The 12,437-nt window shown below is 38.7% G+C and overlaps 1 protein-coding gene across 4 annotated transcripts in view; it reads right to left on the reverse strand.

Moving 5' to 3' along the window:
* TECPR2 (tectonin beta-propeller repeat containing 2) overlaps window positions 1–12,437 on the reverse strand; it is a 41,280-nt gene that overhangs the window by 15,776 nt on the left and 13,067 nt on the right. For all 4 annotated transcript variants that reach the window (XM_033063872.2, XM_033063874.2, XM_033063871.1 and 1 more), the window contains 7 exons: window positions 11,466–11,649; window positions 9,500–9,673; window positions 7,236–7,416; window positions 5,656–5,797; window positions 4,162–4,402; window positions 3,326–3,415; window positions 2,249–2,482 (listed from right to left, as the gene is read on the reverse strand). In XM_033063872.2, coding sequence (XP_032919763.1) covers window positions 2,249–2,482; window positions 3,326–3,415; window positions 4,162–4,402; window positions 5,656–5,797; window positions 7,236–7,416; window positions 9,500–9,673; window positions 11,466–11,649 — 1,246 coding nt within the window. The remainder of the gene's footprint in view (window positions 1–2,248; window positions 2,483–3,325; window positions 3,416–4,161; window positions 4,403–5,655; window positions 5,798–7,235; window positions 7,417–9,499; window positions 9,674–11,465; window positions 11,650–12,437) is intronic.

Here is a 12,437-nt window from a genome sequence, read left to right on the forward strand (position 1 = left end):
GATAGTTTCATAAAAAACCCAAAATGACAGGAACTTCTACTGCTAGGGATGAGAACATCTACAGCAACTTTCTAATGTAGACAGAGGCTTGACTATGAGCTGCAAAGTCAGATCTTACTAAAAACCTCATTATTCCTTCTAATAAAGTATGACTTGAAGCAATGGCTTTGTCACATGATAGCTCAGCTGTCGAAGTGTTCTGATCCAGACAAGCATCAGGCACTCAAACATGGAATCACATATCACCTACTCAGCATAGCTGATATTATTTACATCTACAGTACAACTTGATATTCAAAAACACCGCCCTTATGAAAATGTTTTGGGGTTTCTCCCTGCTCCAACTTACTCTTTGTATATTAGGAGAAGGTCATGTTAACCATATTCACCAACTGTTTCAGAGCAAGTAGCATGAACCAGTAGCATTGTTTATTGTTAAAACCTAAAGGTCATTCTACTGTGTTTAGAAACCTTGATAGTGATAGTGGAATGCTAATCAAAATAATCTACTGGATGCTACTCCCAGTACATAATGTAAAGGGCAAGATACTATCAACATAGTAAAAGTATTTCAACCTTAATGCTGACAAACCCTACCACTTCCATACTGAATTCTGAGCTGCATTTTACAGGAAGTTGCTCCCACCCTGCCTGCCCTCCACAGTTACAGTCCTAATGTTTCTGGAGTAAACCTAAACATACACTTGAACAGAAACAATAGCTCTCCAATTTCTTCATCCCTGTTAGAACAAATAAAGGCTTTTCTATTATAGCCATGGATATGCACTTGTTAAGCAGTGATGTACCACATGCAATTAAATGGAGGAAAAATGCCTATAACATTTTCACATTTCAGTGCTAACCCACAGTGACAGGTACAGTGCAGTGTTTGAGTTTTACCTGACCTCAAATCTCTTCTATGCCACCACCATGTGCCACAGAGCTGACAGGAACAGTTGAATGTAAAGGTTGAATTTCTGAACTGCTGAAGTTCACAGGCCAGGTATTACAGTCAGCTAACACCAATTACACTGATTTCCTGTATGAATTCTTTTGAGATTTTCAGACAGTGGCCATCAATTACTTATTTTTTCAGTTAAACAGTTACTGTCTAAACTGCTGGAAAGCAGTGGTTTGTGAGAAGAGTTTCAAACCACACTAAGGAACATGAGAAGGACAAAGTGGTCAAATCTATCCTGTAGGTCAGTAAATGCAAAAGGCATCAATCAATGTTTAAACTATGATATGATGAGTGGTTTGGAACCAATTCATCAGGTCTGAAAAATAACTGGTGTACAATGACAAACAAGTTAATTTTAAAAGACATGTTTTAGAATTTTTCCATCAATTATTATGAACTATACACTAAAACTGTAAATGAAGCTTAAACTCTGGCAGCTGTGTCTGCCTCTCCTTAAACCTTAAGTTAAATTGCTTGTCTGTTCTCAGACAAGTCATGAACAGCCATGAATATTGCCATTAAAAATGGAGAAACTGCAAACCAGTTGAATTATTTTCAAAATGGTGAGAGAATGGTGCATAGTCTCAATTTCTTCTATCTTCACTTGAAACAGGAATGCAGATTAGCATGAATGCAAGAATGTTCTAACAGACTATTAAAGAAATAAATCTGATTAGAATTTTACTTGTGAAGTTGGCAAATAACCTGATTACCTCAAACTCCAAACTGTGACTACATTTCAGTGAGCAAATCACAGTCAACCACATAAGCAAATTAAAAGAGCAGTTAACCAGCATCACATTCTAAGCATTATGCTGAATTATTACATCACTGTACATCTGAACATGAGTGCTGTCAGCTGCACCACTCATGAATGATCCAGCTCTTGGAGCACAACTCTTCCTTGGCAGGAAGCTTTGATGACTCTGCTAAAAATGTGTTTAACCATAAAATTCAGACCTTTGTGCCCTAGACCAGGTGATCATGGCTGCACTGAGGTACACGAGCCAGCCTGGTTAAAGCTGCTGGAGCCCCTACACAGCACCGTGTCAGGCCCAGCCACCTCAGACTGACCAACTGCAAGATGCACTGAACACACACAAAATATCTTGTAAACAGGAAACTTCTTGTCTCCAGGAAAAGCTAAACAGAACACTCTTTGAAAGCCACATCTGCTCCTGTTTTACAATCACCTGTCAATAGGTACTATTTAATCCAGTAAACTGAAAGATACTTCTGGAAAATATGGTGTGCTAACAGATAGTCTACTCAATAAAAATGTCATACCTAGCTGGGAGAGATCCAGTTTTGTCCAATGCATCCCTGTTGGGCAGCTGGAGGAAAGTGTTCTGATAAATATCTGCCCAAGACTATCCAAGCCCCAAATGGCATCCTGGCAGGCAGAGTAGTGCACCATCTCAGTCTCTGGCGGCAGCTGCACCGTAGATGGACGAGAATGAGGATTCTGATCACTGACACAAAACAGATCCTTGTTGCTTTGGCACAGCCACAAAAAGCTTCCTATGGAAAGGATACTTCTGTTATTAAAATAATTCCTAATCCACTCTGACAAAGCTTACACATCTACTTTTTCTGAAAAAAATGATCAGTACATTTGAAGGCAAAACTAAAGCTTCTTGGCTATGTTCATAGGGTAAGGCTTTGAAGTACAAATACACATCCTAAGCCCTTATTTAGGCACTTAAATACTCCATTTCTCAAATAAAGGAAGTAGTAAGTGATCTCATTTGAAGAAATGTTTAATTTAAAGGAACTAATAGAGAGAAGACACATATAATAGTGCACTATCACCTCTCTTTATTCTTTTGCTCTCTATCCTTGATAATAGCCTTTGAAAAGCAGCATTCTTTTTCAGCTCTAAACCACATTTTTGCCACTAAAGCCACTGTACTTAGATAATGCAATTGCTAACTATTGTAACCAGCAGCTCAATTCCCTGACAGGGTCTCACTTTTACCAATAATGAGCAATTTTGCTGCAGTAACTGCACTGACAGGAGAAGCACTTGGTTATACAGGCATTTCAGCAAAGCATGCTCTGAAACTTTCAATTACAAAGACTGGCAATTCATGCTTTGGCAGTTTAGGAAGTTGTTGCTCCTGAGGATGACCCATTTCTCTGTTGGGTGCTGCTCCACACCAAAGGTGAGAGTGAATAATACGTTATTTTAATCTTCAGTAGTTTTACAGACATACTTCCACCCTACTTCAACTACTTTGGATCCCTGCAAACAGAAAAGACAACCAAAACCTGAAGTAATTCAAGGTATTTAATTACTTCCACCATCAATTCCACTCTGCTTAAAAATCAGATATTATATGCCTGCACTGTTGATTTACCAACCTTCTTTAGATGAAGCTGGGGAAGCCAATACAAAAATCCATTTTGTAGCAGAAGCGGTACCACGAGGCACAATATTATTCCAATACGTGCCTTGAAAGAAAGAACAAGTGGTATTAATAGGAAACTCAGTTTTCTGTTAAATTTGTCATTTAAAATTTAGAAGAAATTCTATTGCAATCAATTATTAAATATATTTTAGACAAGATTTTCTATGAAAATCTTTCAAGAAAGTGTTGAGGGGAGGGGGAAGCCTCCTCCCGACACCTATGTAAACAGAGAAAAAACTGGAGTGCAGAAGAGGATAAAGAAAAATATTCATGATCTTCAATAGGGGACTAATTTGGTGATGAGGTTAAACAATACCCTACATGCATTGTTATTGTTTACCTAAACAAAGAAATGTACCACATCAGAATTCTATTTTGAGAACTGTAGCAAGAAAAGTAAAATAATCCCTCTATTAGCACTGTAAAACCGTACCATTAGTGTCTTGCAGTCACACTGATCATGAGCCAGACTCCACTGTGCAAGATAAAATAGGTTCAGCAGCTTAAGATTGCCTTCTTATCCCACAGAAGAGACATATGTGGGTGTTAAAAGCAGTAACTTGTGCACAGTTCCCTGGCTGAAAATGACTTTTCCATGAAAAAGATTTCCCTTTAAATGAGAAAGTATTTAAGACCAAATGCTAATGAACAATTTAATTTCATTTTTAAACAAGTTAAAGGTGCCCTGACTTGCCATAGGTAATTTCTGTGGTGCAAAGCTATAGTTAGTTATTTCCTTCTATTTAATATTCTTGACTTCAAAAAATTAAGATGCAAAAGCACACCAACCTATTAAGTTTCCCTTTGCTACATGGAATTCGTTTTTGCCTGAGGAGATCCAGACTCCACTGCCATTAACTCCGAGGAGGCTGGGCTGACACTGAAGCTGCTGTGACCAAAATGCCATCCGAAGCTTGTCAGCCACCTTCTCCACAGGTGCCTGAGCTGCTGTTGCCACCGTGTGAGTTGCCTGGATTATGGTCTGGAACAGGCTGCACTGGTCAAACACTACATAATCAGTGATGCTTACCTGGGGGGAAAAAAAAAAAAAGTGCTCTTGATAATTGGTTAAGCTGTGGGGTGAACTGCACAGTCTTTCACCAGAAGTTTTTTTAGAAATATTCAAAGTGTAGGAAGGGAAAAATAAAAATGGTACATTTTGATTAATTATATTGCTAATAAGCCACAATCAGTATGAAATGCCAGCTTACAACTCCCTTCTATCCAACAATCCATTTAGAAATCTGCATTTCTGCATTTTAAGATAGCCCTTTATTTTAGGATGTCTCCCTCTAAAAATATGCCAAACTCTGCAAACTAAGAGGTGAATTCCCAATTTCCCAAAGGAAGAGAGAAATTTGCACAGTGTAGCAATTCAAATCACACGACAAAACCTTGCATGCAAGACTCTTTTGCAACTGCCTTATGGACATTTTAATTCACAGTGCAGAAGGAGGTCTAAATAAGCAATTGCCCAAGTTCTGTCATGGACAGCTAGGCTGGCAACACTGTGGGATACTCCTAGAAAGGATCACAATGCCTAAGAGCACAATAAGAGCAGCAATAATGGCAATAGTTCACCAATAATCTCAAAGTCAAGCTACTCATGATGCCCACATGCAAAAAGGGATTATGCATGCACATAGACCAAAATTCTTGTAACTAAGGTAGGCAAACAAATTTCCTATAAGACTATTTTTGTACTCTCTTCTTCCCCACCCCTCTCTCTGGAGAAAACAAGAAAAGCTGGAGAAACCAGAGCCAGGAATTCCTACTCGTTACCAGACAGTATTTGCACTAACTGAGCTGGTTTCACCCACATGAACTGTGGCTGAAGCAAGCATCTCCACATGGCTCAAAGAAACCTCAACTGAATGGAAAAATGTGAAACACATTCTTCAAATGGTGACTTATTATTTATTCTCTAGCTAAGTAAAATGATGGCCACTGGAAGACAAGAGAAGAGGCTGCGTTCAGCAGTCAGACTTGATGCTCTGCCTCAACAGCATGTCCTGTGACCAGGCTGAGCATTTCTTGTGCTCTTGAAAGCTTCTGCAATGCTGCTCTGGATGACCATGGATGGTTTTCCTCCCCTCCTTATAGCAGACACAAAAAGGGGATTTCAGCCATAGCCACAGAGAAGTTTTAATATATTGAATAAAGTGTACTATAAAATACAAAGCGATTAATTGAATTTTTTCTTAGAATCTTGTGAGAAGACAACACAAACGATCAACCCAAGGTAAAAGACTAAACTGAAAACAAAATAAAAAAAATGCCTACTTGCCACCAATGGTTATCATCTCCTTGTGGTTTCTTTGAAACTATACCAGTTCTGAACCAGAGATTGCCATGGATATCCAAAGCCCACAACGTCTGCTGATCACCAAGAGTTATGCACACTGGTTCCAAAGCTTGCATTTCACTGGAAATGCAAACAAGTAAAAATGTTAAAAACCTTTATTTGAATTTATGCTAATGTTTTTTAAGGAAGCTATTACAATGCTAATAGTTTAACAAGGTTAAAACTCAGTGGGGCCATGCTAAGAAACACATTTGACTTTAAATTTTCAGTTATTTGGTACTTTATATTTTATTTGTTTAAGTAAAAAACATTAAACAACAACTGCAACAAAAACCATGAGTCCTTTAAAGATCACTCAAGATGTGAAAACTGGATACATAACAAAACTAAACAAGCCCTATTTTGTTCAGTAAATAAGCAATCAAGAGCTGTGTTCTTAAAGTTTTTGATAAAACAGCTTCATGAATGTATCTCCTCAATTTCCCTGACCTATTCTGAGAACAATACCTGCAGTTCAGGGACCACAAATAGAAAACTCACTTTAACTATGTGACAGAGATAAATGCTGAATTTAGGAGTATAAGTTTCCTGCATAAGTAAATGATTTTCAAGCTCAGAAAGTCAACAAGGTCAGGTGATCATATCAGACACCAAAAAGGTACCAAACAATGCTAGTTCTTTCAGATAACCTTTCTTGACAATCTAAGAACAAATAGTGACTGCCTTCTGCAATTTTAACACAAAGCCCAAGAACATGAAATGTACCTAAGGTGTAGGTCAAGCAGGTATTTTCATTAAACAAACTCATTAAAGTACAAGCAAATTTCACATTTGAACAAAGACACTGTAGTTTCTCAGACTGCAAGAGCCAAATACCAGACTGGGAGGTAGCACAAGTTAAGGTTTCACAATAGGATATTCAGTAGATAAAATCACCTGGCGATAAGAACTTGAATTTCTTCCTAAGCTTATGCCAGGCTGATGTCACAGGAGACACTAAATTCTACATTCTCAAAGCCAGTAGAGACTCAGTGCTTTTAACTTTACCACAAAGGAACTACTCTGAACATAGGATCAGCTACAAAGCTAAATACAAACTACTTATAAAATGGCTGCAAAATATTTATAAAAATCTGTGGCAGGGGAGTGCAGAGTGTTATCCAGCTGCGTGTATGACCAAGAAAATGCATACATTTAATCTCAGGAAAAAAAACAACCAAACCCTCTCAAAAAACTGGAGAGCTCCTTAAAACCATTATGACACAGATTAAAGAAGTAATATTTAATAAAAAAGTAATGCTTTATAAAGATCTTTCAATATTTTTCTCACTCATTAAACCTGCTTATGACAATTCCTTTCATTACATAGCAGTCACGAATGAATGGATGGCTGGCTGGCAGGAAGGAAAGAAGTACAGACAACAGACAGACAACTAAAATAGATATATACACACACACACAGTGGTACATAGACACGAGTTCAGGTAATACTTTTTCAAACAGCACAATTATTTGTGTCATCCTGGTTGTGCCCAGAGTGTCCCACTGGAGTTATTACCTGACAATATCACTCTTCCACTGCTCTCCTTCAGGACAAAAGCTGCGCACTCCCTCCCGGTACAGCAGGGCCCGCTGCTCGCTCAGAGCCCACACCACATTATTTCTGGATGTGACCTGTGACAGTGGATAAGGGCAGTCAACCTTTACTGCTCGGGCACAAGGACGATCCACACTCAGGCCTAGAAATCAGAAAATGAGGATTGCTTTACAAACTCGGGCTTTTTACAACAAAAAGGAAAGAGATAAAGTAACTCAATAAAACACAGAAGGGAATCTCCTTGACATGCTAACGTTTGTCATTTGATCACAATTTCCTCGAGTGACTGTTCTTTCTATAAACTGTTAATAATTTTCTCTAATATAGCTGACCTTACATTTTGAAAAATAAGACACTGTACATCTTCAACATCCTGCACAGTGCACGCCCAGTCCTGTCATTTCTGTTCCTTTTCTCCCTCTAGTGTCAGCACCAGGAATCTCCATTTATAAAGCCACTATTAGCTGACAGAAGCATCAAAGAAAAAGCCAGTAATGGAAGAACTTTTACCTAAAACATTCCAGGGATGATCTGAATAGTGACAGACTGATCTGAATAGTGACAGAGAGCAATTACAGAAGAGCAAAGTGGGTACTACTGAAAGGAGCAGAGAGGTTCTGGTAGATTTACAGGTACTTGGCACACATTTCTACAATTAATCTAAAGGAACATGTCTTCTTTACAATTACACTGAAACTTGATTTACACATATGAAACATCTCAAGAGACACAGCTTTCATCTCCTCATGCTGCCAAAACCAGCGTGAACAGACTCATGTATGATATATTCTAGACTAAAAAGAACACTCATTTCTAAACCTCTGAGCACACACTTCTGTTATAAGACAGTGAAGGGAATGAAAAGATCCTGGAGAAACAATTTTCACTGGCTGCCTCTCATTAGGAAGACACATATACTGGGAATTTATTTTTTGCATCAAAAGACAAATTTGGAAGCCTAAGAACAGCAGAATGTAAGCTGATGTAATCAAACTAACCTCTCAAAGGGAAGAAAAATATTGATTCAAGCCTCCACAGAGCCCTGTATGATTAACACCCAAAATTTAATTTCCATCACCACTATCCATGCCTGTTGGCAGTATGCATGTGACCATGGCAGGCCACTTGATTTCTCTGGGACTACTACACTTAACTAAAAAAAAATTTAATAGAGTGTCTTTGAAACAGTGATGTATACTTAAAATAGTTTTCTTAATCACAAAGAATTTTTGCATTGTGCTACAGTAACTAAACCTAAAGAGAAATTACAAGAGAGCCAAAATTAAATGAAAGGTAAATAAGAATTTTGACAGCCCCTCATGCTGTCCTGCTTCTATACATCTTATACAGTTTCCCCTTAACCCAGTTCTCCTCCTCATTCACCAGCAATTCCTTCATCATGTTATTGGTCATTTCTCATCAGCTCTCTGTGTAAGCCCCACATGCCCGAGAATCCGTGATACTTTTCTCCCTTAACTCTAAAACTAGTACTGCCATCCTTCATCCTAGCTCTTTGCATTTAGCCTGAATATTGTTTACATAACACCTTCCAAATACATCCTCTTCTATTCACTGAAGAAATTTGAACTAAGGTTGTGACTACAAAATTGCCACTACACTATGTCTTTTTCCAGTTTGTGCCTCATTCAGATCCAGTAAGAAGGCAGCTGCAGATTCCTGCTCCACAGCCCATTCCATTCCCCCACGGCATTGCTCTCTCTATCACATAAAACACCACTTGTCTACATTTCCAAAGCATTTCAAGATCTTCTGCCTCAGAATACCTTCCTGTCATTTTCAAGTGGTAACTCATACCTCTTAGAGATCTGCTCTTTTCAAAACACAAAGTTTCTACTTTTCCCTTTTCAGTCCGCTTAAGGCCGAGTTCAGTGCACCACACCACTTTCAAAGCAAGGATATTATTTTGATATTTTCTACAATCACTTTCCATTTATCTCCATCCATCTCATAACTTTCCCATGCCATAAATTCTCTGTACTGTATGTACTCCACCAGGCACACACAAAGCAAGTGGCCGTGAACCAGCTTTTCCACTCTCCTAATAACACAAAATCTCACAACTGTTTCCAAGTCTCAAGATTCAGAGGTTTCCTTATGTCCTGGCTGTGGATAAAAGTTTATAGCAAACTGCATCATTCAATGGACTTGAGATCTAATAATCTCAGCCCACAAAAATTCAAAGCACCTGCAATTAATTCAGGTACCTGTTTGCAGATAGAGATCTCCATTTGTTCTGATAATCCAGGCGGTGTCATCACTTAGAGCTACAAACACAGCCTGGGGTAAAGCCTCATACCAGTGCCGTTTTCCTTTTATAGTTACTTTTCCACAAGCAAAAGCTTTGTTAGTCTTCTGTTCAATCTTCCAGAGAAGAGCCCCTGTATGAGAAGTAAAGAACATAACAGCACTCAGTAATTACTGCAACAGTCACAGGTGATGTGCCCCAGCTTCACCTAAACTAACAGGAAGGGAAAAGCAAACCAGTAGCATTAAACAAAAATACAAGTTTAAAAAGCCCTTAAATTTTTTTTTTTAAAAAGCAAGACCAGAACAGTAACAGACTTCTAATATATAATAATATCTTAAAAACAGAAAACCAAATGGAACTCCAAACTTAACTGCTGGCTTGTACCAGAGCAGTTCTTGTCATATTAATGCCCTTTGAATGATTCCACAAAGTTGCATTTAATTTCATTTTGACAAGTTGTGGTCAGCATGCTCCTCCATTAACACATCCATGGCAAACTGTGGATGCTAGAAACTTCCACAGATCTGGTGGAAAGCTGGGTGAATTCCTGGAACTTAAGGATAAGAAATGCAGAGGAACAACCTTTTGCCCAGGCAGTCTGAGCCACCAACTGCAGCCTGAAACCAGCAAGGGCAAACATGACACATGCCCATTCCTTTCACTTTTCTGCAGGGAACTGCTGCTGGACCACTCTTGAGGGTAAGATACTGAGCTGGATGAACACACTCTCACTACACTCACACTCTCACTACAAGCACTCTCAAATTGTTTTGGCTACAGCAAAGCTCAGCTACAGATCAAATAGAATTTCTTTATTCTTAAAACAGATAGCAAGTCTTCCCCTACAGAGAGAAGGAAGATTGACATGTGTCTTTAGAGGTGACAGGAAAGAAAAGTAGTGGCAAGGCAGGAGACAAAGAAATTAAAATGGTTGAGAAACTTAGTATTTTCACTCCAGTCCTGGAACAATGTGGAAGGCCAAAAGTGACACAAGTTTATAAGCAAAACCTGCTTATTTTCAATCCAACATAATCCTCAATCACAACCATCCAGAACAAATGCATATGCAAATGTAATAAAACTCCAAAGTTTTTTTCTTCAGCATTTAAAAAGAAATCAAATCAACCAACCCACGCATCCACAAAGCCAATTCTACATTTACAAGAAAAAGAACTGCAAAATTGTGAATCACAGAATGGTTTGGGTGGGAAGGGATCCTAAAGATCATCTAGTTCCAGCCCCTCTGACAGGGCAGGGACACCTCTCACTTGACCAGATTGCTGAAGGCTTCATCCAGCCTGGCCTTGAACACCTCCAGGGATGGGACATCCACAGTTTCTCTGGGCAACCTCTTCCTGTGCCTCACCACCCTCACAGCCAATAAATTCTATAGCTCTGTAATAAAAATCAAGGTTTTGTATAGACAAGGAGTTCTTCTCTGCCTACCACTAAATTGCTACTTCTGAAGTTCACTTTAATCAGGTAAATGCATTTTGAAAACCTCCCAAAATGCAATGTGAGCCCATCAGAAAGACAGCCACTAAAACTAGAACATAGGTTGCAGAGGTAGTGAAGATGCAGTCATGTAACTGTGACTATTCAAAAAAAACAAACAAAAAGAAATCCAAATCAACACACTACTTTCACATGAAACAAGCCCTAAACAACCAAGCAACTGATTAAAAAAAACCCCAAAAATAAACTGCCTATGTGGAAATTACATATGCACTCAACTATATTTGTAATCTCATAAAAATGACAAGTTTCACCTAATTAAATAATAATAGAATTTTAAAAACCCAAAAAACACACACACTCAAAAAACCAAAAAACACACAACCAAAAAACAAAAACAAAGAAAATGCCCAAGTCTATCCAAGTTTTACGTTCACAAGGCAACAGTGTAGCAGAAGCCAACCTACCTGAGGGGGAAACTGCCACTTGCTGGACTCCATCCTCAAACTTTTGCCAGCGCAGCCCGGCCGCAGGAAGGGCACTGCAGTACAGGCTGCCTCGGTAGTCTAGGCACCAAATGTATTTTTCTGAGACAACCAGGCTCAGGATACCATATCCAGGGCCAGAGTATCCCATCCAGCTCTCTGCAAACTAAAAACTGTAGAGTCAGAACAGTGTCAGGTGTCTTCAAACTGTGTAAGAAAATGGGTATATAAGAACAGCAGCTCCTACGTTTTTGGTTTTTAAAAAGTTAAGTACTTCAATCAATGAATGAATTTGCCTAATGTAAAATAAAGCTACATCTGTCACTGTTCTCTAAGGCTGTATGTGCACAGTGAGACTACTAGAATAACAGATTTAGCAAAAAAATAAACCCCTCTACCCCATCATCCATCTCCAAAGAAGAAATACATAAAAATGTAGTCTGCCTGTAGTCCAAGAAATTATTCATTGTCTAGAAAGTGATGGGCAAAGGGACCAAGACAGCTGAAGGGCAGAGACAGCTGAATATCCAACTCCAGTACTCTCTGTATGGTAGAGGAGCCATGTCTTGCAGAAATCTGGCTTATAGCCTGCTCTCTTAAAATTCTGATTACTTGCATGAGGTGAACTCAAGCACTGCATACATTACTAGGGAAGTTTTCTGAACATGACAAGAGTATAAGAATACCATAACCTGAAACTAAAATCTTCTGCACTTTGGGCTGCAGTTGTTAGTAGATAGGACACCATCAGCTTATAACTCAACCTTTATGAATGAATATTTGGTTGTTATCTACACAAAGCTGTTACAGAGCTAAAAGAAACAAAATTCCTACCCTTCAAGAACTGTATTTCCTTCTTAAGACTTCTGCTGAAAGTCCCACTGATTCTGGCAATTTTCCAAAAACAATAATGAAGAGGGAAAGAGGGATAACAGAAAAAGGAAACTGTCAACA

The sequence above is a fragment of the Catharus ustulatus genome, chromosome 6, assembly GCF_009819885.2.
Source record: "Catharus ustulatus isolate bCatUst1 chromosome 6, bCatUst1.pri.v2, whole genome shotgun sequence".
NCBI lineage: Eukaryota > Metazoa > Chordata > Aves > Passeriformes > Turdidae > Catharus > Catharus ustulatus.